This window comes from Fusarium coffeatum (genome assembly GCF_003316985.1).
Source record: "Fusarium coffeatum strain FIESC_28 chromosome Unknown BRIP53273_contig_164, whole genome shotgun sequence".
In the NCBI taxonomy this organism is placed as follows: domain Eukaryota; kingdom Fungi; phylum Ascomycota; class Sordariomycetes; order Hypocreales; family Nectriaceae; genus Fusarium; species Fusarium coffeatum.
The window spans coordinates 1-27381 of record NW_022157957.1 but is presented as its reverse complement, the minus strand read 5'-3'; the positions used below and the strand labels follow the sequence as shown (position 1 = coordinate 27381).

Here is a 27381-nt window from a genome sequence, read left to right as displayed (position 1 = left end):
AGGTGACTTGGCAATTCCTCTGTGTTAATCCCCCAACTTGAAGTACTTTGTATATCCGCCATACAATCTATGAACCGATTGGTGATTTGTTACAATTTCATACCTGCTCCCTTCCAGCTATATCTTCATCTATCTGGGCAAACACGGCATACCTAGGGACTTTGCTTACATCGATAAGCATGTATTGAATAACAAATCACATATTTCGATTGAAATGCAAACATCACAAGTGGCGCTTACTGAAAGCTGGTATTAGAGGTTCTAGCTAACCGATCTGCCGTGCATCATGACGGCCTAAAAACAAAATGATATTAAGGTATTCATTCCTCTTCTAACATATCCTATGCGTCCTCCCAATCATAACTCCCCTCACTGAAGAGAGTTCCATCTGGTGCTTTGGTTTTGGTGACTCATGAACTGTGTACCAGGCCCAGAAGGACTTGTCCCTCTGCTAGCAGAACCAGCATACGCCCGGCTGGGCCGTGGACTCACTCCAGTTGCTGCAACACGAGGGCTGCGAGGCATGCTGCCACCTCTTGTGTTCCGTCCGAAACTGTTGATCTTCTGATGTGCAGCGGCCAACTCCGTGTCTTTCTGTTGTAATTGTGCTCGTAAGCTTGCAATCTGCTGCGACATAGCCTGTCTCTCGTTAGAAGCTTGTTGTGCTTGGGCAGCTACCAGATTCGTCGAGGCTTTCTGCTGCAATTGTCCGTTCTGGGTCCTCAATACATTAACCTCGTTCGACAGCTGTGATGCTTTGGAATCGACATCTTGATAACGACTTCTCATGAAATCAACATCTGCCAGGGCGCTTTTCAGCTTGTCTTCCGTGGTCCGTAGCTGCTTTTGCGCTGTAGCAAATGCGTCTTCCCTTTCAGCGGCTCCGGGTGTCTCCTTCAGACGGCTGATCGTAGATTCAAGCTCCTTTATTTGTTGCTTGTACTTCTCGCCCTCTTTCTGTGCCGCTACTTTGGCACTTTGAGCGGCTGCCTCAGCCTCGATCTTTTTCTTTTCAAAGACCGTTCGATCCTCAATGGCCGCACGATTTGACTGGCCGATTTTGGACGACATCTTTCGATAGTCCTTATTTTCTTTATCAAGACGGTTGATATGACTTTTCAGTTCAATCTCGACTTCGCCAGCCAACGAAACTTTGCGTTTGTACTCGTCCGCCTAAACATCATTTAGTATTATTCCATAAGGCACATATCGAGAATCTAACCTGTTCTCTGAGTGAGTCTAGGACTGCCACAAGCACTGTGGTAGTGGCCGCTCTGTTATTAGCCTCTCCTCGAAGCAATGCGCCGTCAAGCCACTGTCGTGTTGCCAGAGACATCGGAGGGTTGTTGGAACCGGCTAGTGGATCACGGAGAGCAAGTGTTCGCGTTCGTTTGGCATCCGCTACCTCGTCTCCGTCACTCTGTACAACAGTTAGTTCTGGTGGCGGATTGGTAGGCGATTCGTTACTTACAAACTTCCGCTTAAGCCCATTGCCAGGCAACGATTCTACAGCAAAAAGCAACTGGTTCTGGGACATTGGACTCGCAAAAATATCAAGTACATCGTCCGGTATTCCCTGTGGTTCCCAGTTTGAGGTGTCAGTGACGCCATTGAGGTAACGTGCAAATATCTCGGCAACTTCATGTGGCTCGCTGTAGTCACGTTCGGGGTCTTCGAGATAGTGCCCGGCACTGACAGTACACGCAAGCATTGCATTCAGTTCCTCGAGGGGAGACGCGTCCTTAAGGGGTACAAGGCTAACGTGCTCAGCAGAATAGGTTGTTACCATCAGAAGCACAACCGGTGACTTCCGGCCAGTGCCCGAAGTCAATTGCTTGTGAACATGCGAACGAATGTAAAGATAGTCATAACCAATAACGACGTCGAAGCTGAAAGGATTAAAATCCTCATCCCATAAAGCAAGAGTGACTCTTGTGGCTGACGGAAAGGTTGTGTGTTGACCAATGCTCTCAGCTGAGCATTCAATCTCCGCGAGTTTGGTAATGGCGAATATGAGTCGCATAAGTTCTTGATTGCGAACTACGATAAGAATCTCCTTGTCCTTCTCGTCCAAAGCAGTCATGAGCTCAAATAAGAAATTGAACTTAGGGTTGGAATCACAGCAGAATTTGGCGATGTCGGCGCTGGGCTCTGACTCGAGACTGGTTCCAATGACATCTGGCGGGAAATCGCAAATGTTGAACAATTTGCCAAAAAGATCGTGGATCTTTTGCACAAGCAGCTCATCAGGTTGTTCGCCAGAGTCGCCGGTGAACAGCCCGCTGAAAGCTTGGATCTCAGCCTTATAGTCCTTTATTATTGCTCCATAATATGGACGTTTACTCGCTTGCATCGGAAGAGTGATGATATGTTGAGTATGATCTTCTCGTTCAGATGACTGAGACGAGGTATCAGAACCTTCTTCGGCGGGAATTTGACCCATTGTGATTGAGGGACCAGAGCTGTCTACCTCGGAGGGTACTGCGCCCCGGTTCGTGAGATTCAAGGTGCGAGTCGGCTCTAGAGGATCAGCAGCCCTGCTTATGGCCGCTGGAGAGATAGTGCCAGGTGGTATTATATCATCGGGTTCCTGACTCATGAGAGAACGGGTAACAGAATCCCCTGTGCTGCTGAACGCGCGAGAGAGCAGCTCTCTCATGTCGTCTGCAGTCGAACGATGAGGATTTGCCATGATGGACGCCGGCGAGATTGAAGGCGCAGGAGCCTCTGGTGTGTTCCCCAAAGCCTCTGGTTTCCAAGGATCCACCGAGTAGGCTGGCTGTGTCTGTATGATAGCTTCAGGAGAACTGACGACAACATCGAGACCGGCTGTGCCAGTACTATTCATGGGTTGATGCTCATTTGGAGCGTCATAAGACGATACATCTAGGCTTTCCTCTTCGCCAGCTGGAGCCAGTATTGAATCCGCACCAAAATCCACAAAGCTTCTGAGCTCATCGGCTGCTGAGCTCCGTGGCCGAGAATGCGAGCGTTCCATTTCTTGAAACTCTAAAGGTGGTCTGAGTGGCTCAGAAGGCGGCTCAGATGCACTGGCGGTTTGAGATGGTTGGTTGGAACACCGTTCTGTTCCGCAATTGACCCTTGGTTTGTCCTGGACCGACTGAGATCCGATGCCAAATTCCGTCTCTTGACTAATGGCGTGTCCTCCAAGCTGGGATGTAGAGGTCTGTGGTTGTGGCTGGGCCGCCTGCGGCTCTACCAAGTCTTGATCTTCGGGCTCGTGGGGCCTGTATTGTGTGCTTGCAGGACCAAATACAGTCTTCGCCGCTCCGGTGGATTCAAGCTCTGACAGAGAGCTTGAAACAACAGGAGAGTCGTGCAGGTCTTGAGGCTGCGTGAGGAAGATGGGTGTATTTCGGATGTTATCAGGAGTGAAAGATTGCTGAAGGGCCGCTGTTGCCGTCCTTTGTACACGGTCAACACCTTGGTCAGTTGGTAAGGAGTCGTTCAACGTGTCTTCCCTGGTGAGTGAAGCTAGGCGTGACTGATCTGGTTGGCGAGAGGGAATATCCGAGCCAGTTGTGGCCGAGTCCGGAACGACTTCGACTTGAGAAGCAAAAGGGGTGGACTGGGCCTTTTTCGATGCTGGCAAGGTCTGAAACGCGTTGTGATGCGACTCCGCAGATAAGCCTGAGCACTCCTGGGAGTCTGGAATGACGCGACTAATCCCACTGCTTGAGGATAGCTGTGCTTCGAGTTGTGCGGCGTCTTCCGGAGGGGACGGTGACCTTTGAGAAGGTTTGGGATCGAAAGTACCAACCTGTCCCTGGCTTATGGACGGGCGAGAACTGATGTTGATTCCCGATCGCTGTGACTGATCAATATTGCTGTCTTGATCACCCGCAGAGGAATGATAGCTTGAAGCGCTTCCCTCTAAGCCGTTTCTCTGGGTGCTATGAGTGTTGCGCTCCGAAAGAGGACGGAAATTGGCTTCAAAGGCTGGAAAATCGACTACTTGCTGTCCGCTCCCAGAAGGTCTGTTTGTCGAAGTATTGTCTTGTGTAAGTTGAACAGAGGGAATATAAGAGTCTCTACTATTTGAGAGTTCTTGACTGGTTTGAGAGTTCGCAGTCTCAAAACTTTGATCTTCCGACGAAGGCGGTATGATATTAGTGTCTACGTGATCGTGTGACAGTTCTCCAGGGCCCAGACTGGACTCAGTGTCTTCGCAAAGACGATGGTCGTGGTTGCTGTCGTCGTGATGAAAATGCTGGCTATCCTCGAGTAACTGGCTGCGGATAGAGTATTCGATCTCACTATCGTCGAGTTCTAAATCCCGATCCACCTGACTAGTGTCAAGCTCCCGTTGTCCGCGGTCAGAACGGGAAGGGCTATTGATTTCTGATCTGGCAATGTCTTCTTCTTGTTCGCCAGTCTTAGGGTGGCCCGGTGTTACTGGTAGTTGATCAACAGGGTTTCCAGGATTATCTGATTCCTGTACACTAGCTTGACTCTGAGGGTTTCTGGAATCCCATTGACCAGATAGATCTTGAGAGTCAGGGATGGTGTCTTGGCTCAAATGTGATGCAAATGCTAGACGTTGATCATCGTCTTCAAGATCTGAAATTCTTTGCGAGCTGGTATAGACACTTTGGTATTCAGAAGGATCAAAGTTATCAGACTTACGCAACACAACAGCAACCCTTTGAACAGGTAGCGCAGAGGGTTCGTCCAAGCCTACAGATTCGGCATCAACAGATGACGATGAGATGAATGACGGCACTGGCTCTTCTGACAGTGTGGTTTCTGCTTCAGCTCTGCGACTGTTTCTTGTTCGCATACGTTGGCCAAGAGAGTCGGATGGAGAGTGATTTTGAAGTGGTTCATCAAAAGTCCAGGGCTTCTGTTTTTCATCAAAATCAACTGGTTCAGCTTTAGCAGCACGAGGTGTTAGACTCCGAAGTCCTCGTCGGCTCCTTCTGTCCTGGCGCTTAGCCTCACGTTGCAGCTCGACGCGCTTCTTCTTGTCCTTTACTTGCTCCCAGTCTTTCAAAGCGTCGTCATTCAAATTCTCGGCCTGTAGTCAGTCAGCAAGAAAGTTCTCATTTCAGCAATGCTACGGGACAACCAACTAATTCCCAGGTTGGCGGATATGTTTTTTGATGGCTTGGTAGCCAATCGACTAGATATTGGTGTTTGGTTTCGCCGTCTGAACCCTCTTCAAATCGTTCATCAATGACTGCACGAACAAGATACCAGTCTCTCTCTAAAACAGTGTCTTCGTCCCTGTCTGAGTCCTCAATCTCTCCACTGACTTGATCTGGATTTCTGGCTGGGACTGGGGATTGTGGACTACGTTGGGGGGTGCCTGGTTTCCTGCGCTTGCGGGCAGACGATGGCTCAACGTAATCCGCCTCACTGTCCTCTTCGTCCCTCTTTCTCTTTGATTTGCGATTTAAAGAAGACCTTTTTCGTGTTTGTTTAGAAGGGTTGGTTTTGCGCGTCTTGACCATTAGTACGGCAGTCAATCAATGTGCACGCACAGGAGTAATGGTAATGGTAGCCTTGAGTTGAGGGGGACAGGGGCGACCACTGCCGTAACTTATAGTCGCAGCCCTGGCCTCGAACAGCGACACGTTCAGACCGGCGACGAGACCTTGCGATGATCTGTTACAGATCTACGCTTGGTATAAGTCAATATTATGCGCGCGCGGCGATAACGAGGCTATCCAACAGGAGCTCGGCTGATGTTTTGGGGAATGTCGTCCAAGTCCCACTAAACTGCACGTGATTGTCGTTCAAGGGACGGGTGATCAGGGTCCAAAGCCAGAGGGGTCAAATTCCAGTGATGGGGAATAAGAAACTAAGTTAGTGGCCGGGGAGCCAACTGTAGCAGATGTTGAGTGCTGTAGCAGTGTAAGTGACAGGGATGCATGTGAATCCAAGACTGGACGAACAAACTGTTTTGATCAAGTCAGGTAGGTGGAGATGAATAGTGGGAATTTTTATGTAGTAGCTTGAATGAATAAAAAGGAAGAGAAGGATAAGAGGAAATGTTAACCGTGCAGGCAAGTCGTGGAGTTATTGGGCCTTTGTTCGGGGGAAGGTGCTAAGTAGGTGCCTTCCTCTGTCGAAGTGCTGGAACGTATCAGAGAAGTTGACTTCTAACGGAAGGTTTGCAATGCGGGAACATGAATGGAGGGAAGTCATAAATATAAGGAACCGAAATGGCATAAACTGATTGACCCAAATATTGGTCTATGACGGTCTCTGACGGTTTCCTGCTTGTTGTTTTTACGAGACCTTTGCAGCTTGTGCAGTCATTCGGTTTGGTGGGCTTTGCGCCAGGTCAGTTTCCGCCTTCTCGCTGTTGTGAATCTGGTCAATCGAATAGCAGAGGAGCAGAACAAGTAGTATTCATGTGACGGGTCCTAGCAACCTGAAATCTTCTACAGGGACGTTTGTAAGTTAGCATTCTCAAACCAATCATAGATATCAAGCAAGTTGGATATTTGCTACATGCAGCTTACCATCGACAGGAAACACAGCTTATACAATGCCGTCTATCCAGAGCAAAAACAACAAATTATTTCTCTAAAGTGAGAGACAATATGCAAGACCCTGCCATATTGATTCTAGGTTCCATGTTATTGGTATCAAGAATATAGAGTTCCAGCTCTTGGGCTTGTTGCAAGGAGTAACCTACTCTAATATCCATTACAGCGTATATCCATGCGACTGATTCAGACCCAGACGCTTATAATGGATGGGAGCAGGGAACTTATGGGACTCTGATGCAGGCGCCCGAACAGTTAGGCGCCAGAACAGTGACAAGCTGTACTGTAGCTTAGAGCCACTCCACTGTGTTGTGCCTCCACAGGACTGGCGGTGTTGATCGGGCCGCCTGTAGCGTCCAGTACCAGGGTAGACCAGGCTTATTCTGACTTTAACGGGTTCCCGTCACCATTCATACCATTATTACTTCCATGGTTTCTTCAACCAACATTCCTTCATCAGCTGGCGATCATCTTTCTACGCGTACCAATTAAGCCAAGAAAACTATTAGAGAAACGTCAATTTCTGACAAGACTTTTCTCGCCGTCCAGGATCATGGCGGCGCGCTTTTCTGTTCAGCCCATTGGTCGATTTGCTGGTGAAAGCCAGCCTGTCAAAAGACCCAAGGTGCGTACTTCAGCTTGTATAAGTTGTGATGAACTTGGATATCGCATTCGTCACTCACTCTTTTCGTCTCTTCGTGTACTCATACCATCTGCAGGAGTTTGCCTGCTTCTCTTACGACGACAACCATGAGTTTCATCTAGACGATTCTTCGCTCAAGTATTACTACACACCACAGCTAGGGGCAGATCTTTCCAAGGGATTCGACACCTTTGAGAAGCTGGACGACACTGGAGATGACCACCTCAACAGTCTTCTCAAAACTATCATTGCTCATGAGCAAGAAACTGGTAAGAAGATAGATGCTAATGTTGTGACATGGAGAGGAATGATGACCAAGGTCAGTTGACACCTTCGATGAGCCAAGTTCAGTTTCTAAATATCCTTCGTAGATCATGGCCGTCCCTTTTGATCAGATGGACGGGTAAGTTCGGCCGGCGGCTTTTGTTGTTTCAGTTTGACTTATTGCGTACAAACAGCTTCGAGATGAATGCCACTTTATATCAAGTATGCCCAAGATGACGAGTCCCCCTATGCCACTGAACAACGTAACTAACGTATGCTTCTTCTAAGGATTGCATGTAAGGATCCCTTCATTCAGTCATGTTTGTATCAGGGATTGACTTGTAAAGCTTCATTGAAGAAAACAACGCCTACAAGATGGCATCCAGATCCAATGAGGGCAACAACAACAAGCGCAGAAGAGGACCACCGCTAGAGGTCATGCAGTTTTGGGGTATGGTAGTTCTTTCTCTAACGGTGCAGCCATTTCTGACATCTATTAAAGGGTACAAATTCGAGACGCTGTCAACTCTGCCAGCGCCATGGGCAGAGACATCTCGCGAGTTTATCGAAAACCGTGAAAACGAAGTCGTCAACAACAAGGCCCAGTACTGCTCCGTAGTCCGAACAGGTATCGGCAAATCTGTTCTCTGCCTTGGCGGTGAAGTTGACGCCAGTAAGTGAACCCACCAAGCCTTCTTGGTTCCTAATTGACACTCGGCAGTCTGGGACTCCAAGCCCGAAGAAAAAGGCAGCCCTATCAACTGGGTAGAGCTCAAGACATCTGCCGAGATTCGCAACCAGGGTGACATGGAGAACTTCAACCGCAAACTGATGAAGTACTGGATTCAGTCATTCCTTCTCGGCGTACCGCGTATCGTTGTTGGTTTCCGCACTCGTGATGGTATTCTGGTTGAGGCAAAGGATATCGAGACGCATCGCATTCCGGAGACGGTCAACTCCTACCCAAACCCCAAGTGGAACGCCGATATGTGTGTCAACTTTGCCGCCACTTTTTTGGAGTGTAAGTCTACCTCGTGTACAGATAATGAGGCTTTCGTTTCTAACATGCTTTGATAGGGCTATCGGAGAACATCACTGACGAGGGCGTATGGAGAATAAAGCGCGAGCCTCAGTCGCCTACGATCGAACTTTTCAAGGTAGAAGAGACAGGCCACGGCGATATCTTGTCAGACGAGTTCAAGAATTGGAGGATCAAGTTGGCTCTTGGGCCCAGTAACGAAAGTTGATAGGCAAGCGCTTAATTGCTGTATCATAACCCTGGGCCGGAAAACTTGTCTACAGCCTGTCACATTGAATAGAGAACTTTGGAATATTTTCATAATGCGTTTCATACATCCAGTCTGTACCTGCATCTGCCTATTTACTTGTCCATATAGAAACCACATACAATGCATTAAACAATCAAAACAAGAGTTGCCTCCGTACCTCCCATATTCTTAGAAAAAGAAATATGCCCTTTAACGCCTTGTGCACGCGCAAACCTAACCAAAAAGCAGGACGCAAAACAAAAACAGCAAACCATGCCGATGAGATCATCACTAAGATATCATCACATCGTAAGCACCATGCCAGCCCAGGGTCATTAAATGCAGATGAAAATGCGACACCAACTGAATCCTCCTATGACTCGCTTTTATCCTTGATGCGGGAAAGAGCAGAACCAAATGCAAAATGATTAGTACAAGAAAATCTCGTACACGAATCGGACAGTAGATTAATGCAAAGGGGACCATGATCGCTCGGGTTGCGTTATGGTGTGAAGTTGTTCATCGTTGATGAGGGATGTGGGAAATTAAACGCCAGGCCATCGAAGGCGAAGACCGTCAGCCCAGCGCGAGTAGAGCACGTCGGAGAGCTGCTTGCAGTGCTCCATACCAGATCTGGCTTCCTGTCCGGGGTACTTGTTCTCTACAGCCAGCTTGTCTTTGTCAAAGTCCTTCTCGTACATGGTAGGAGTGTCAGCATGGCGGCGTCGGTGGCTGCGAAGATGAGGGTTGCCAGAAGCCATAACGAGCTTCGCTGGACTAGCCGCAGGAGTGGTGTTCTTGACAATCACGGTGCCCTGGGGGGTTCCGTCGTCTGGGATCTTCTGGACAGGCTGTCGCAGGATTGATGCGCTGAGCTTGTTGTCTTGAGCCATAGAGGATACCATACTAGTCATGAGATGGTAAGCTCCTTCGGGATCAACTGCATCCAAGGCCGCGAATGCGTCTGATAGTTTCGCCAGTGCTTCTCGCTTCTGCATGGCAGAGGTCTGAGCATGCAGCTCGTTTAGACTAGGCTCCACGGCCTTAGTATACAGTCGACGTCCAAGAACAGCCTCTTTTCCGTATGGCTCAATGGGGCCGTTCATGGGAGGAGAATTCTCGTCGCAAAAGACATCGTCAGACGATGTTGGTCGACCACCTTGGCTTGAACTGTCTGAGGGCACCCTTCGGAAAAGACGCATAGTCGATCCAGAGTTGCCAAATGACATATCGGTCTGAAGGGGCCTCTTGGGAGCAATGGAGCCTCGAGGAGAGCCACTATTTCGCACTGATGTGGTGCTTTGAGCGATAGATGACCGTCGGACAGTCGACTTTCGAACAGTGCCGGGTGCGGGAGAGGTTCCTCCGAGAGGACCATCCTTGACATCCAGCTTCTTCATCGCCTCTTCAGCGTTGAAAATAGACGATGGCTTCCGGTGCTGCTTGATCGTTGGCCTTTTGGGCGGAGGCGCGACCGACTTTACTGTATCAAAGACCCATTCTCCTTGCTCGTCCTTAGGAGTCATGGTCTGCAGGGTCTCTTGGTAGTAAATCGGGTGCTTCTGTCTGTTCTGGTTGGCATCCCACATTTGTCGACGGGCGATAAGCTCTTGTAGAGCCTCAACCTTGCCGGCATTGCGGATGAAACGGTGGCGCAGGAGGTCCTTGGCAGTTGGTCGACGGTCGTAATCCTTGGTGAGACATTGGGCGATGAAGTCCTTAAAGTCCTTGCCGAAGTTGCCCTCCAAGCGAGGAGCAGGGTTCTTGGGGATATGGAAGAGGACCTTCATCGGGTGGATGTGGCACAGGGGAGGCTCTCCGTTGGCCATCTCCATAGCTGTGATACCAAGCGACCAGATATCAGCCTTGAAGCTGTATCCGTCCTGCTGAATGACCTCCGGGGCCATCCAGAATGGTGTTCCAACGAAAGTATTTCGCTGCGACTTGATGTTTGTCAATTGAGCGGCGACTCCAAAATCAGCGAGCTTGACTTTGCCAGTCTCGGAGAGGAGAACATTAGCAGCCTTGATATCTCTATGAATCTTGCCTTCAGTGTGTAGATATTGGATTCCCAATAACAATTCACGACAAATAATGGCGATATGTGTTTCGCTGAAGTTGGCGGGTTTTAGCTACTCGCGGTTAGCAATTGAGTACCGTATCGCAAGGTATCATTTCATGGAGGTGAGACTTACCAGATCCAAACAGGAGCCGCCGCCGAGGTACTCCATGACAATCCATAGCTTGGTACCTCGCAGAAAAGATCCCTTGTACTGAGTAACGTAGGAACTTGCGCATGTGCTCAACACAGCGATTTCTGCTTGGATATCTTGAATATCATCGTCGTTGGACTCAAGGTCGATCTGTTGATTATCAGCTGGTGGACCGGGCAACCAAAGTAATGATGGACTTACATGTTTGATAGCGACAGTTTCGCCAGTTGCCTTTTCGATGCCTTTGTAGACAACACCAAAGCTTCCCCCTAGAAAGAGATTTGTTAGTTGATATTTTTTGGTTGTTGTACAAGAGCTTCAAACTTACGGCCAAGCTCCTCGAGAACCTGATAATGCTCAGCAACGCCTTCGTCAGCCATTGTGGATTTGACGTCATGCAATGTCGAGTCGTTATTTGGGATTCGCGTTGCTCAAGCAGAAGAGACAACGATAGGAAGCTGGATGGGGATAGATATAGTGTCTGCTTGAAGGAAACTAAACTGAAATTCAAAGTTGGAGTTGGAGTTTATTAGGTGGTTAAAAGTCATGCGGGCTGTATATGGATGGATGGATGGATGGCACGGTAGTCCTGACCGTTGTCTGGGAAGCGGACCCTGTCAAAAAAGCTATAGCCAGCCCCTGGCTTTGTTTACTTTGAGCTTGATTTTTTGGACAGCTACCGGCGCTATAAAAACGGTCAGCCCGACAGTGACGTAAAGATTTGGGTCAAGCAATTAAGGAGAATTTCTCAATTGGGATATAAAAAGATTCCAGATATTGAAAATTGGGGTTCTGGTTCTAGTTCTAGTTCATGATAGTGTTTGTCCGAGAGAAAGAATGCAGCTTCGTGGAGTCGTCTTCCATACCAACTGCTTTCTAACATGGTCTCTCATGACTATCCGAGCCTTGCAGCTTGTGCCGCCCTCAGTGGAGAGCTGGGCCCCTCCCTCCCTGTCACTTTTAGCTTGTCATCCCCTGTAAGCAACCCTGGCGCATATCCTAGCGCCCATGAGTGTTTGATGTTTTATCATCAGACAGAAAAGAGATGACTGAATTAAATGTATGCATCAGCATGACATCCTCTACGTGTGACTGCATGATCTGAACTTTATGTCTACCTTCATCATGTTTAGTGTTTTCTTACCCTCCCTCGAGCACACTAACGCAAGGTACCGGCCGGATCGAGTGGAGGTAGCAACGGAAAAGACATTGTTTTCAGGCACAAGAAAGTTTGGAATTGGATCGGACTGTTGTCAGACTTGCATGACTTGCTGCACCCAAAGACTCAGACCTCGTTTGTCGGTTTTACTCTTTATAAGGCAAAGCTGCGTCTCAGAAATTACTCGAGTCTTGGGGTAGAAAGACACAGTCACACGACTGATGATTGTCATGGACTGTCACTGTCAGTATCAACTGTCATTCAAGATCGATCGTCATATCACATCACATATCACGCCGTTCAAGATCTTGTAGTACTAGAAAAAGTAATCAACAGATGTTGGGCGTTATCAAGAGACCTCTTCCTGTGGAGTCATTGTCGAAAAGACAAGATTGCCGATGGAGTAAACTATGCAGTTTTTAAACAATCTTTTGTCTGATATTTCTTCTTCTAAAAAAAAAAAAATATTGGCCATATGGATATCATCACGGCGTTGCCACGGTTCGATCGTCGATGGTTGGCTAAGGAATAAGCAAGCACAGATGTTGGTCGTTCCCAAAGTTTCTGTTTCTTGATGACAAAGATGCGTATCTCGGAGCAAATTATAATTGCCATGGACATATGTGAACAGTGCACCGTTTTCGACAAACATGTCCATCCATACATTGGATCCCCCGTCCTCCGTACCCCATCGAAGAGCCTTGTTTGTTATAAGCTCTGATCGTCACGATCATGCAACGCAACAAGCCCCCCCTGATCAAGGGAAATGGAGACCCGACGGGAAGTGGAAGTAAAAGTGCGGGCAGCCTCACTTCAAACGCTACCTCAGTACTGTTGTATGGCCAGTGCACTCGGACTTTGTTAGTTAGCAATCTATTCCATCTCCGGCAACCTTGTCTTTGAGAGCTGGATCTAGATTCTAGACCACAGGGTTGGGTTACCTTAAGGTAGTAGTAAGATTCCTCTAGCAACAAGACTTTATGCTATCATATTGTTTAACTATATAACACTTGTTATTCTGTTGGATACAGTGACACAAGTGATGCAGAGTGCCTTTTCTTTTTCCGATAGACTAAGATTCCGATAAAGCAGAATCCGAAAAAGAAATGTTTAGAGAGCAGGCGTATAACCCACGAATCATAATCAAGATAAACAGCCTTTTGTACCAATTGTTTCTGTCTCAGTTAGGCTGTCCTGTCCTGTCTGTTCCCTTGCATGGCTTTAGCGGTGGGACAACTCAACAACCGACCGTCTGCCCCGCCGATCTCGTGTTGCTGTAGCAACCTCGACCTTTCTCAGCTTTGTGACGCCAGACGCTCGAGCTCCGCGGCTGTCCTACCGCTTTTTTGACAGGCGGAGCTTCAAACTACCTTACCAACCTCCATTACTTTACTTTTTTTTCTTCAAACCGTTTCTTACGTTCTTCGTTTTTTATATTATCAGAGCGTTGCATCTCGAGATTGAATTGACTGCAGTCTTGACCTGTCGTAAATTTAATTTCCGCGTTTCGTGGTAATTCTTTTTACTGCCCTCTACACCTACCGCCCTCCTCCTCCACCTCCACTATCCATCTACTGCGGGACATCGTCTTGGTCCATCTTTCGTCACTTGTTTTTGGTGTTTCGACAACGTACATACCTAATCTCGACAAGATTGTGTTTGATATGTGTCTGTTTACAGTTCGATAAATCTCCTACGACGCGTCTCGAATTGTTCGAGTCCAAATCTTCCTACTTTGGACCTTGTTTAGTCTCTGCTCGAATTGTCCGGGATTATATACATACAACAATGGCACCTGCAGCACCACCGCTCCCTTCGCGATTCCCATGTTGGTGTAGAGCTGTTTACTCATGGGGTGGAGAGGTTTGTTTCAATGTCATTAAAGCCGGCCATTGGAAGCTAACAAATAAAAACAGTCAAAACGAGATCTGGGATTCATCGAAGGAGATTTGATAGAATGTCTGAATGCTGGTGATGGCTCATGGTGGGTGGGCAGACTATACCGTGATCGACGAACAGTTGGATCTTTCCCCTCCAACTTTGTTGAACTTCTACCTTCTCAATTCCGTCCGACGACCAAATCTGTTCCTACGCCAGCCTCGAATAATGCGCCAAGCAGTGCGCCTTCAAAATCGAGAACCTTTCGAAAGCCTTTTGAAGCATACGCCAAGGCTCCTCACTACACCAGTGCCAAACAACCCGAGGTCTTCAAAGAGACACCGAAACCCAAGGAACGACAAAACTCAGGTGCCTCATTCGCACCTAGCCCTCATGAGAATGAACGAGGACCATCGCCTGCCCCACCAAGACACGATCACCGAGCTCCCTCACCGGCACCTTCTCATCACTATGGCTCACGGGCTCCGTCTCCAGCACCGCCTATGCACAGTTACCAATCGAGAGCGCCTTCGCCATCACCCATGAACAGTTATCAGTCAAGGGCTCCCTCACCGGCACCACCAATACATAATTATCAATCGAGAGGCCCTTCACCGGCACCACCAATGCATAGTTACCAATCCAGAGGTCCTTCACCGGCACCGCCTATGCATAACTACCAATCTAGAGGACCCTCACCGGCACCTCCTCACAACTACGGCGGCAGAGGTCCTTCTCCTGCTCCACCAATGCACCATGGACATAGCTATGCTGGTAGAGGACCATCACCTGCGCCTTCTTTCAACAATCGTGCAATGGTACCCTATCGAGGAGGACAACAAAGAGGTGGTGACTCTCCACCACCGCCTCCCCCGCCTCCTCACAGACAAATAGCGAGGGGTGGATCAATCGATTTGCATAGGAGCTCTTTTGATATCTCACGACATGGATCTAATGCCTCATTCAATCCCTTATCGCCCTCAAGACAAAACTCCAATAACTCTCACCGGCCGCCACAGCCACCCAACCCACCTAAAGCACATCTAAGGCATGGGTCTTTTGACGACAGGTCTTATACGCCGTACACACCAGGCACTTCTACTCCCGTCCCACCGTCCCCTGCAGGAGGCATGACGCCCTCGCCTCTAAGGGAGGCTATGGATGGTGTTATGGAACAATTAGACGTTTTGGGTGGTGGTCTCAACCGGGCAGCGCAGCCATCACCGGCACCTGCTGCCGATCCTTGGTCTCCAGAATCTTTTGACATGCTGTCTCACGGGTCAAACAGGAGAATACCAGATCGAACCAGGCCTAAAAGCTCTATGGGTATTGCACCACAGGACGAAGGCTACGAGACATGGAGCGGCGAGTCTTCTCAGGAAGTGTCTTATCAAAATGGCGGACGAGACGACAAACTCAGCAGCTATGTTGATCGCATGGAGAAGCGCTTCCAGCAAATGCACCGCCAAAACTCGAGAGCGAGCGAGCAAGATGATGATCAGCCGCCTCCTCCACCCCCTAAGAATGTGCCGTTCGAGCGACCCAAGTCATCCATGAGTCGCTCTGGCGAGCCTGAACGTAAGCTGCGGGCTCGCAAGTCAGCTTATGAGATTGGAAGAGGAGTTGCACGAACACTTACAACGAAGACCACCTCGACCAATTCCTCGTCAGGTAAAGAGAGCAATATCAGCGCATCAACTCAAAGCACTTCTAGGACATTGTGGAGTGGAACGTCGGCAGGTGCTTTCAGTACTACTAGTGCTGGAAGCCTTGCTCGTCTAGGCAACCGTGGACGTGCTCAAAGTGCTATTGGCGCGAGAGACCTGGAGATTGACAGACCTGATTCACCTTTCACAGGAGTCACTTACCACAGCAGCCATGCTAGTGACTCTCCAGCTCAGCAACAACGACCCCAAACTCAAGTCGGATTCCACGAGGATCCCTCCTTGGAATTGGGAGGCTTAGTACAACCGAAACCCCCGAAGCGAAATATCTTCCGCAAGATTTTTGACACTGCCAAAACGGGCGTTGCAAACAGCCGAGGTGGAGTTGTGGGTGGTGGCATGGACTCCCCCAGATCGCCTTTTGCTCGTTCAATGCCAGCGGGAGCATCGCCTCTGCCTGGCATGGGCAGTACGCCTGCCAGCAGAGATACTGTGACTGACATGGGTCTCGGTGCTGGTGTCGATTGGGTACAAGTTCGTCGTGACGTGAATCGCTCCAACTCGCTCAGTACAATAGAATTGACTGAGCGTCGCGAACGATGTCAAATGATGGATCATCCCGCCCTGAACCCTGTCGATGAGCTTTACGACGGCGTCGAGGGAGATGAAGGAGCCGACGGAGAGCCAGTCCCCGAACCCATCAACTACCAAGCGATTAACTTATCCCAAGTGGACAAAAATTCGCGCTTTATTAGTGGTCTTCCTCCTGCCATTACCGCCATTCAGCTCGCTACTACATACGTGTGTCGACCTTACCGGAGTGACGTTCAACGGTTACGCGCTATCTTCACATGGGTTTCTGAGAAAATCACTTGGGAAGAAGACTTCGAGGGAGAGATCAACACGACACGAGTCATTCAGTCCAAGAGAGCATGCGCTGAAGAGTATGCGGTTTTGGTGATGGAGATGTGTGCTGCCATTGGTATTCACTGTGAGATTGTGCGAGGTTATCTCAAGTCTCCGGGTGAGGTTTCCGAAATCAACATCATGCCTCGCCCCAACCACTGGTGGAACACTGTCTTGATTGACAACGAATGGCGCATGATCGATTGCTGCGTTGCCAGTCCCTCTTATCCTCGGCGAGGCCTGTATTCCAACGCGACCAATGCCGCCGACAGTTGGTGGTTCTTGACGAGACCATTAGAAATTTGCTGGACCCATATTCCTGAGCACCATGAGCAACAGCATATCGTTCCTCCTGTGGCACATGAGACTCTCCTCAACCTACCTTGTGCATGTGCGCCCTTCTTCCGCAATGGATTCGAAATGGTGGATTACAACACTGCCTCGACCAGGATAGAGGATCTGGAGATGGTTCATATCAAGTTCAGTGTCCCATGCGACGTAGAGATCGCTGCTGAAGTTGAAGTCCGGGGCTACTCACGAGACTCGGATGGAGATGTGTTTGAAAGTGGCGAAATAGTTAAGAAGAGGGCACTGGCTCAGGCAGAGTGGTTCAACGGCATCAAGCGGTATACGGTCAAGGCCCTCCTACCTGGCGATGAAGGTCAAGGAACCCTGAAGATTTACGCAGGCAAGCGTGGACTTATGCACAGCATCAAGGACATTCCACACCCTCTTGCTTTTGCCCTGCCTATTGTCCACACCGGCGAAAACCCGCCTTATGAGTTTGTCACTAGACATCCTACTCCTCACGCGCAGCGACATGATATCTATGTGGTTCAACCGCAATGCCAGAGACTGGCTCTCAATAACACGTTTGTGTTTGCCATTAGACAACATCCCAGCTCACTAGCAGGTGGATCAGCACTCACGCCGTCATCTAATCCAGGAGCCACCAGTCCTATTCCATTCGTTCGTCCTAGTTCGGCGCTGAGCATGGGTGCGTCAAGTGTTGTTAGTGGCTCGGCCCCAAGCTCAGCTACGGGCACTGTTGCTGGGAAGAAGCCCGCCAAGTTGGCAATTCAAACACCTGGAGGCAAGATTCTCCGTCTTATGAGGAAGGAGGATCGCAAGGGCATTCATGTCGGTGGCAGAAGTCTCTCGGGTAGTGAAACCGCTAGTGACGGTGGAACATGGGAGACAATCATCAAGTGTTCTGAGAAGGGTGTATGGAGAGGCCTTGTGCTTGCAGACCGCACGGCACGATGGTGTGTCTTTGCTGAATGGGTATGTATGGGCTGAACTAAACATATTGGAGGTTGCGCAATGGGCAGACGACATTGGAGTTTCTCTGCATATCTTGTTTTCTTTTTCTTCTTTCTTTTCTTTTCTTCTAATACCCAAGGAGGATCTTGCATGCCATGGCGCTTAGCAGGTATTATAGAGACGAGCGAGCGTGGACCTTGGATTTGTTTTGACATGGTCGGGTTGATCTGTTGCATTGGGTTGAAAAGTACGGATACGATAACAAAGACATGGTCCAAAGCTTATCATAAAGTGTAAGATAATAGTTTCCATGTCATGAGCATGAGCAATGACGATAGCGCATGATGGACAAATTTATTTCATAATTTTCCCTAACATTATTATTGATTGCCTTTAATTGTGAAGTATAAGAAACTTGAGCTTGATTCTATTAGTGCCTACCAAGGTATTTAAACTGAGATCAGACCCTTAGAAGTTGGGTTGGTTGGTTGTTGGAGTTCCGCAATTGCTAGTCTAAATCCACCCAATCACGTTGCTGTGCGACACGACGATTAGGATCCTGTCGCACCGTGTTTCTCATCCTTTCACGATTCAGACTTAACACGATCAAAGTTTCAACCCAAGGAAATTAAGAACTAGACGCACGACGACGAGACGATTTTGGATAGTTGAGCGACAAGGCCGTGGCTGCCTGGACGACGCGACACGAGCCACCGTGAATGGGAAACTCTCAATTCGATAACCGAACCAAGCGGACGATGAAGCGCAATCGCGTTGGTCTGCGCCGAGTGACGATAAAACGACTCGACTGCTGAAGACGATCCGAAAGGTCGAACAATACTGAAAGGAAACACAGGCCATGAGCTACAGGCCGTACCATGGCCAAGGGCAGGGCCAGCACGGCTCGCAGCAGCAGCAGCCGCTGCCAGTGCCTGGGATGAATCCACCCTCATCGTATCTGCCAGGCGGTTATCAACAATTTACGAGTCCGCAACAACAGCAGCAACAATACTACTCGATGCCCCAACAGCAAGGACAGCAGCAGCAGCAACAACAGGCGTACCTTCAGCAGCAACAGATGGCGCAGTATGGGGGTATGCAGACGGGTTATCAGGGATATGATGCAACTGGGCAGGCATATGGAAGTCATCAGTTACAGCCAGCGGCAGCGCAATATGCTCCCCCAACGAATTTATGGCAACATCAGCAGCCGCCAGGCGGGCAGAATATGATGTATCAGCAGCAGTTCCAGCAGCCACATCACCAGCAGCAGCAGCAGCAGCAGCAGATGTACCAAAGGCACGTCGCGTCACCGCAGCAGCAACAGCAGGTCCAACAGAGACGTTCCAGCCAGCATATGGCTTCGCCGCAGCAATTAGCGCCAGCGACTCCAAAGAACCAAGGGTACAGACTTCCTCATCCGCAGGCGCAAGGGCAGCAGCAAAACCACAGCCATCAGTATTCACAGCAGCATCTGCCACAGCAACAATACCAGCCCCAGCCCCAACAACACTCTCATATTCAACAACAGCCCCAAACGGTCGTCCCTACACCTTCGCCCCAGCCTGTTCAAAGGCAAATTTCCTCGCCGGTCCAGCCACAAGTGCTACGGGAGACGCAACACAATCAACAGCCCCGCCAAGACTTTCATCGACAGCCACAGCAAACAGCTCCGCAGCCTGCGCAAAAGGCAATCCAAGAGCCTCCTGTCGAGATCAAACCCGACACCCAGTCCGAGGCCGCGCCATACCAACCTGTTCAGGCTGCGCCGGAGCAGATGCATTTTGTGAATTTGCAGGATATTCAGAAACTGCCCCAACTCCCCCCTGTCGCGATGGGACAGAAGCAAAGCACGACTGTTCCTACTTCACAGCCTGAACAGGACAGGACCTGGACTCCCCAAAATGATGCCAGCACTATAAATCCATCTGATATCATGCTGAGTAGCCCCCAAGTTCAACCACTTCCACCACCTCAGCCTCAATCTCAACCACAGCCACAACTTCAGCAGCAATCCACACCTCAACCTCAACCACCCCAACAGCCAGCGCAAGCTCAACCGCAGATGACCACTCCTCGAATAAAACCCAGCCCGCTTTCTTCCGTCACAAACTCCCCAGCTATCAGCGCTCGCTCTCCGAGTATCACCAAGAAGTCACCGGCGACTACCCCTAAGGCTCGATCCGTAGACACCGTGCATGTCATGGTCGCAGTAGCGGAAGAATGCTTTGAGAAGGCCCGTAGTTCTGTACATGATGTTGCCATGTCCATGAATGCTACACGCATAGAAGAGTACCAAAAGTTGATCTCGACTGGTCTAGCATGCTTAGAGGCGTGTTTGCAAAGTAACAGGTTGTCTCCTCGCCAAGAAGCTAAGATGCGTCTGAGATATGCTACTGTTCTATTGGAAGAGACGGAGAATTCGATGGAAGCTGAGACTGCCATTACGAAAGGCATCTCACTTTGCGAAAAGGTGAGCGAGCACGTCAACTTCTTGATATGGCTTAACTAACTCGTGTTCTAGAATGGCTTGGCCGATCTCAAATACTGTATGCATTATATCAGACTGAAGCTTTTGTTTCAGCGTAATCACAAGGCTGCTCTGAATGCAGCTGATCGACAGATTGCTGACTGCGAGACGTACGTATATCGCTCACTAATGGCCATGCATGATTGACTGACTTGTCTACAGCTATAAACACCCCCATTGGGTATATGCATTCAGGTTATTGAAGACCTCCTTCTATATGGAGCTTGGCCAAACAGCTGATGCCAGCGCTCTCGAGAACATTCGCGCTATCCAGGTGACTGCGAACGCTCGCGGCGATAACGCGCTGTGCGTATTTGCCTCTATTCTCGAAGGGCTCACTCTATTGAAAGCTTCCAAGGATGGTAACCTCGAAAAGGTCCAAACCTGCATCGCTCAAGTGGCCAAGTTTCAATTCGATGATTCGGTCCATATAATGCAGCTCGATATACTTACACTACTTTTGGATCTCGCGTCGAGCATCAATCACTCTAGTCTAGAATTGACTTGCCAGAAACTTAAGATGCTGCAAGATCGTATGGACCAGTGTAGGGATTGGCACAATGTCAAGTCAGACTTTTTTATTCCCGTCCGGAAGCAACCTTCCACGGGGCATACTATCAGCAGCGATACAGCTGGTATTGTTCGAAGTGGAGGGGATGCGCCGGTGGACTACTTGGTTATGTCGTTTATGACCAAGATGGAGCTAGCTTCTCTCATGTGAGTTGGTACTATTGTGTACTGTATTTGCGATTTCAGCTGACCCGGCGACAGCTTTACCTTTACAGGCTTGGTAAACATGCATAAGTCGACAGCTCACGGCCGTAGGACGGCTGAGTTCTGGCAAGAAGGTGTCAGAGTACTTGATGGCTGTATGTGATATTCGATTCTTCTTTGTGCAGCCACTAACATTATGCAGGGGATAACACAACGGCTGGGATCCCATATGGGCCCTCCACGTCTTTACAAGATGCCATGTCGCAACGAGAGTGGCGATTAGAGGCTCAGACCTATCTTACCGTTCTACTTGGTCTTTACGCAGCGAGTCACTGCCAATGGGACTTGGTGAGGCAAGCCGTGCAGAAACTTGAGGTTCTTATGACACCATCTATTCAAGGTATATTGCGGCTACTCACTCTCTATCTATCTGGCGTCTACTGCCAGGCTATCGGGGAATTACACGAAGCTATGAAGGTTTTCCAAAAGCCTGACTTCGACCTGGACCGACGTGGAACCGGCATCAAAGCTGCACATCGCGAACTGGCTATGCTCGCTGGCCTCAACAGACTTTGGATCATGCAGCATCCGAGCGAGAGGAACGACCCCGAAACGCTCGATCTGATAGACCGACTGTACCCTCTATGCGCCAACCATCACAATGTCGATCTGCGGACAGCTTGGCACAACGTCATGGCCGCCATCGTCACGGAACCTCCCCAACAACTCAACCACCAGAAACAGCATATACAGGCTGCCATGGCAGGATCCAAATCCACTAATAATGTTTTGGGAGCAGCCGTCACGCTCGCCATTATGCGCAGTCGATTGTTCGAGAACGTCATTGGTGAGCAAGCACTCAAGTCTGCCATGGCGGCAGCGAAACAGGCACAACGCAGCGGCAACGTTCTGTGGCAGAGTGTCGCAGACGGCATGCTTGCTCAGTCGTACGAAGTACAGGGCCATCACCAGCAGGCAGCGCATGAATGGGGCAAGGCCACGAGGGAAGCACAAGATGCACTCCCAGGGGCCTAAAGGCAGAAGAGGAGGATGTGATGGTAGAGTATAAATCCGGCGTTTGAGGCAAGGAGTTTGCCCGCTTGTTTAAAAAAGAGGAATTATTTTTATGTTTTGTATACCAGATTCAAAGGGGTTTATGGAGGCCTGTACGATACCTGACCATAGATGTCCGTGGTCTCATCTTCATGAAAGAATAAGGAAGGAGTAATTAGATGTAGGACGATTGTCGTCTTTTAGCCGCAATAACGGCTTCAATCCATGTCTTGGACTCTATCGAGTCTTGAGCTTACTGAGGGAATCTTTTGCATAAATAACACGATGTGATGATTGTGGAGAGGGCGATCAGCGGCGGAATCCGGGGGGTGGTTGGAAGCCTGGAGGAGGCATAAACCCAGGTGGAGGAGCTCCAGGAGCAGCACCTGCGCCTGGAGGAGGCGTAGGGAATCCAGGTGGGGGAGCAACTGGGTAACCTTGCGCAGGAGATCCAGATGGTGGTCGGAAGCTTCCAGGGTGGAAATCGGCTGGGTTGGTATATCCGGCCTGCGATTGCGGGGGTCGCGCGGGTAGGCCAGATGGTGCTGGGGGCAGAGGGACAGCGCCTCGAGGAGGAGCTCCAGGGGGCGGGACGCCGGCGTTGTATGGTGAAGGGCCTCGTCCAGGCGGCGCGAAACCACCGGGTACGCCCTGGGGAGGTGCACCGACAGGCATTCTTCCCATGGCTGAGGGATCGAAGCCAGCTGGAGGCGCTGCAGCGGCAGGCGGTGGTTGAAGGAATGCTTGAGGAACAGGTTGCGCCTCGGGAACAATGTTGCGCTTCTTCGCTTCCGCAGCGAGTGCTCGCTCAGCTTGGTCACCATGTCTCTCTCCCTTTCCATCCTTCTTGAAAGCATATTGAACCGAGACCTCCTTGCTCAAAATGTACTGGCCGTGCAATGTGTCAATAGCAGCATCACTGCTCTCAAAATCGGCAAAGCTGACGAAACCGAAACCCTTGCTCGCACCAGACTCCTCCCTCGCGACCTTTGGCAAGCTAAGCAACGGACCGAACCGGCTAAACGTGTCGTAGAGAATCTTCTCGTCGACCATGGGATCGAGGTTTCCGATGAACAGCTCGGCGCCAACCTCTGCGGCTCGCTGCTTGTCGGCGCTGGCTTTATTTACACGCAGTGATTTTCCGTACAACTTGATGCCGTTCATGACGTTGGCCGCGTACTCGGCGTCGGTGGGCGTGCGAAACTCGACGAAACCGAAGCCCTGATGCGTCTGCGTGACGCGGTCGCGAGGCATATGGATGTTGTGGATGGGGCCCATCTGAAGCATGATCTCGTATACCATCGCTGATGTCGCGCGCTCGTCGATGTTACCTATGTAGACGGTCGCCTCCTTATCTTGTTCCCTGAAACATGTGTTAGCTTTGTCGTCGCGTTGCGATGCGATGGGGAATATGGGTAGCTTTACCAGTGTCTATTTTGCGCCATGGTGACGAATTTTGAAGAGACTTATGTCTCTTGAAGCTTTATAATATGAAGAGCAGCAAGAAAATAACAGATTGACTGAATGGCAAGTTGTGATGAAGAGGTGAAGCTAATTGTCACTTTTGCATGGAGCTTCTGGAAATTTTGGCTGAGGTTGGATGAATAGAAAGATACATGCTTAGCCTTGTCGCATGCGCCACATTAGAGGTATATGGAAATATAATTGTGGCGTCGACCGAGGTTCTTCCGCCTGCGTCTGCACCGTCCGCGATTCGGAGGTGGAATTTTCAGGCGCCGGGTAGCTTATTCCGAAATTTTTGGGCAGACGTCAACGCTTTGCCTTGGTCCGATTTGCGTTGCGCTTAATAGATCATCAGCCTCGAGCTTCGAAATATCTCGGTCGAGCCACGCCGTGTCGTTATTTACTTCTTTTTTCGAGTCAGTTTAATAACAAAACTTTGACATAATTCAAGATGTTTGCCCTTTCCGAGGAGTCCAAGGTGCGCTCTAGCTTGACATCATGTGTCGATACAGCTTCACTAATGGATATTATAGGAGCGCATTGCTAAGCTCATTGACATTTCCCGCGTCGCCATTCACTAGTATGTTGATATGTATATCATGTTAATTGACATTGACTAACCATTATTGCAGTGGTTACCTTCCTCTGATCCTCTACCTCGGTACGAATAAGCTCGAATAACGAATGCGCTCGCAACGACAATACTGACTACGTCTACCAGGCTACACCCGCAGCGAGCCCCGACCTTCCGTCATCCGGTATGTCTCGAGCTTCATGATCAATTTACGCCTTGACAATGCTAACATGCGGTTTCCAGCCTTCTCTCTCCCCTCTCCTAAGCGAAGAGCAATCCTATAATGAGACGAAACCAAAACAGTGTACAATATCTTGTAAAGATGCTTTACGACGAGGAAGGAAAGGAACGACTACGACCAGCATTCATGGCGCTAGGATAAGGAATCAACGATAGCTGGATGAATGCTAGGAGGGGTTTAGTCGAGTCGAGGACTGTACGAATGAAGGGTGTGAAATATCACCGTGTATCATCTTGCAACACTAGGATCAAGGACTAGGAAGCCCAGAATAAAGGGAAACCCACTCTTAATGAAAACTCTTAAATCAATTCTTGTCTCTTTTTCTATGAGTAATCGTGATATTTCAAAGGTTATCGGCTTCATGCGGCAGAGGACTCTGTAGATTTGCGCTGGTGACGTCGAAGTCTCGGCTGAGCTACTGCTATGTACTACCTTTTTTTGAGCTCCGCTGAATTCTCAAATAATTATGTCAACGACAAGCCTCAACTACAACTTCTTCAAGTAACAACCTCACCTTATGACACCTCATTGCTTTTATCCGTACTTATAAAATGTGACAGATGAAGTTATAAAGACATTTTAATTTTTCCCCCTTCATATGCCCGACTTCAATAATGCGGGACTCTCGCCCGCAACCATCGAGTCTATCGCTGGTCTCAGTGCAGGAACTGTCTCTACTTTGACGGTGCATCCTCTTGATGTAGTCAAGACTCGTATGCAAAGTAGGTCTCTTTTCTATATAGGAAGCGCAGTTGTCTAACAATCTTGCAGTCTACCGCAGTACAGCTCCTGGTGCAGTCCGTCCAACGACAGTATCTATTCTTCGTGCCTTGACATCTACCTCTCATCCCATCGCCTCTCTCTACCGCGGTCTAACGCCAAATCTTGTTGGAAACGCTTCTAGTTGGGCCTCTTTCTTCTTCTTCAAGTCGCGCTTTGAAAGTGCTATCGCTGCTTGGCAAGGGCGACCTGATGGACGTCCGTCGCCAGGCGATTACTTCGTTGCGAGCGCTCTTGCAGGCGCTTCAACTACGACGCTGACGAACCCTATCTGGGTTCTCAAAGTCCGCATGGTGTCTTCCGATCGTGGGTCTCAAGGCGCTTACCCTTCCATGGTCTCCGGTGCGCGCTCTATTCTTCAGACTGAAGGCATCCGGGGGTTCTACCGTGGTCTGGGAATCTCCTTGGTAGGAGTCTCTCACGGCGCTGTGCAGTTTGCCGTGTACGATCCCATGAAACGATTATACCATGCTCGTCGTCGCGAGAAGTATGGCCTCGAAAGAGATCACATGACAACTGAAGCGACGATCGGACTGTCCAGTTTAGCCAAGTTTGTTGCTGGTGCTGTTACATACCCCTATCAGGTGCTTCGAAGCAGACTGCAGAACTATCAAGCTGATGAGCGGTTTGGACGGGGTATCAGAGGAGCTGTGGCTAGAATATGGACCGAGGACGGAGTTAGAGGCTTCTATCGTGGATTGGTGCCGGGTGTGGTCAGAGTCATGCCTGCGACGTGGGTGACCTTCTTGGTGTACGAGAACGTCAAGTATTATCTTCCTTACTGGGTTTGAGCGGTACCCGTATGGTCTGGCGTTGGTATGGATTATCACGGTTGTTCAATAGATATAGAGAGCTTTCAATCGTTCAATAGAGGCTCATAGCCCAACTCATAAGCCATAAGTTCTTCGTTCGTCCAACTACACAGCAAGGTCTTGAACCTCCATCAACACCAGTCCTAAGCCTTCTCCCATAGCTTTAATCTCCCTCCTTCAAGTTTTCCTCCGCCTCGGCCTCCTTCCTCTTCTTCTCACAACTTTCGCACTCGGCAGCTGGAAGATAGCGGGTGAAGAAGGCAACTCTTGTCGTGCAAGTGCCTGTGGCCGCCTCTGAGCACAGGATGTTCTACTCGGTGGTGTGGATACGGCGCTGGCATACCGTGCAGTCGTACTTTGTGCATTCGTCGATACACATGATTATAGTAATCCCGGTGTTGTCCTTGATGAAGTAGCTTGAATGTCGTAGAGGCTAGTATCCTCTGTCTTGTTCGATGAAGTAGTTTGAATGTCGTAGAGGCTAGTAGCAAAGTGGGTTCTTGATAGTGTCTTCTTGTATAGAGTATTGACATAGAAGAATTGCTGGTAATTTGGTTCTTTTGTTGTTATAGAGGCTGGTTTTCGTGAAACAAAGATAATGAGTTCAGCTTGTTGGCAGCTGTCGTTTTCAGTCTCGACTTTCTGTCCGTTCCAGATACGATGTCGTGAAGCAGCCACAGGTCGCGGCTGCCAAAGGTAGAAACATGGTATGTAGGTTGTGCCATTTCAGGAAGTGACGACCCCAAGCCGGTTTCTTTACGGTCCTGCATCAGAGATGGACTGATGTGGTCTTGCGTTGCAGGTTTTGGTACTTACTGCTCAGTAGCTCCACTCGCCGACAACATAGAGGTAAAAGCATCGCCTTTAAACTCATTTTTCACAGATAAGAACATCCGTTTTCACCCGGTTCTTTTTGTACTTGAGCAGAACTCAAGTACTTCCCCTTGTGCTCCCTTTCGCTGGCATGAGCGTCAACGTCCCGACAGCATGTTAGACTTCGAGCAGGCCAGTGCAGTAGAGGTCGCACAAAGCTTGGGACATTGCCAACTCGACCATGCATCAGAGATGATATCTCTTCAACCATTGTTCTTTGACTCTGTCGTTGGGATGCATGAAACGCCATTGTGTTCGGTGCTGGGGACCGAAAACCGTTGCACTCGAGAAACAGCAGCGAAAACCAACAGTACTGCAATCTAGGGTTTTGAAAGAAGCAAGGTCTATTCCATCTGACATTCTGTATCACTTTGACTTTGTGAGAATCCTTCGATTCATGAAGTGATGGGAGGAGTGCCTTTGTGATGCCCTCATAGCATTGAACATTGACTGTGGGTTACAGAAGAATTATCCTGTAAGCCTTAGGCTACATAAATAGTATTCTACCTACCAGCCTAAGTTCACATAAGATAACCAAATGATTTCGTCTCTTATGCTCCCAGC

The 27381-nt window shown here is 49.3% G+C and overlaps 7 protein-coding genes across 7 annotated transcripts; 4 read left to right on the top strand and 3 right to left on the bottom strand.

Moving 5' to 3' along the window:
• Positions 1-369: 369 nt before the first annotated feature.
• Positions 370-5474, bottom strand: FIESC28_07412 (uncharacterized protein; the record flags this gene model as incomplete). The annotated part of the gene is made up of 4 exons (XM_031161552.1): positions 370-1173; positions 1223-1420; positions 1472-5038; positions 5094-5474. 4 exons carry the CDS (start codon positions 5472-5474, stop codon positions 370-372), a joined length of 4950 nt encoding a protein of 1649 aa, XP_031014362.1.
• A 1597-nt stretch (positions 5475-7071) lies between these two features.
• FIESC28_07411 (uncharacterized protein) lies at positions 7072-8672 on the top strand (the record flags this gene model as incomplete). Its single annotated transcript, XM_031161551.1, has 6 exons — positions 7072-7143; positions 7238-7480; positions 7533-7564; positions 7773-8098; positions 8147-8446; positions 8503-8672. The coding sequence occupies 6 exons, from the start codon at positions 7072-7074 to the stop codon at positions 8670-8672; spliced, it is 1143 nt and encodes a 380-aa protein (XP_031014361.1).
• A 566-nt stretch (positions 8673-9238) lies between these two features.
• On the bottom strand, positions 9239-11286 carry FIESC28_07410 (uncharacterized protein; the record flags this gene model as incomplete). The annotated part of the gene is made up of 4 exons (XM_031161550.1): positions 9239-10825; positions 10889-11056; positions 11108-11175; positions 11235-11286. 4 exons carry the CDS (start codon positions 11284-11286, stop codon positions 9239-9241), a joined length of 1875 nt encoding a protein of 624 aa, XP_031014360.1.
• A 2567-nt stretch (positions 11287-13853) lies between these two features.
• FIESC28_07409 (uncharacterized protein) lies at positions 13854-22055 on the top strand (the record flags this gene model as incomplete). The annotated part of the gene is made up of 7 exons (XM_031161549.1): positions 13854-13928; positions 13982-17797; positions 18633-20249; positions 20301-20416; positions 20469-21023; positions 21078-21175; positions 21223-22055. The coding sequence occupies 7 exons, from the start codon at positions 13854-13856 to the stop codon at positions 22053-22055; spliced, it is 7110 nt and encodes a 2369-aa protein (XP_031014359.1).
• Positions 22056-22382: 327 nt separating this feature from the next.
• Positions 22383-23518, bottom strand: FIESC28_07408 (uncharacterized protein; the record flags this gene model as incomplete). The annotated part of the gene is made up of 2 exons (XM_031161548.1): positions 22383-23436; positions 23499-23518. The coding sequence occupies 2 exons, from the start codon at positions 23516-23518 to the stop codon at positions 22383-22385; spliced, it is 1074 nt and encodes a 357-aa protein (XP_031014358.1).
• Positions 23519-23988: 470 nt separating this feature from the next.
• Positions 23989-24376, top strand: FIESC28_07407 (uncharacterized protein; the record flags this gene model as incomplete). The annotated part of the gene is made up of 5 exons (XM_031161547.1): positions 23989-24015; positions 24071-24117; positions 24170-24198; positions 24259-24295; positions 24355-24376. The coding sequence occupies 5 exons, from the start codon at positions 23989-23991 to the stop codon at positions 24374-24376; spliced, it is 162 nt and encodes a 53-aa protein (XP_031014357.1).
• Positions 24377-24950: 574 nt separating this feature from the next.
• Positions 24951-25923, top strand: FIESC28_07406 (uncharacterized protein; the record flags this gene model as incomplete). The annotated part of the gene is made up of 2 exons (XM_031161546.1): positions 24951-25074; positions 25124-25923. The coding sequence occupies 2 exons, from the start codon at positions 24951-24953 to the stop codon at positions 25921-25923; spliced, it is 924 nt and encodes a 307-aa protein (XP_031014356.1).
• Between the last annotated feature and the right edge of the window lie 1458 nt (positions 25924-27381).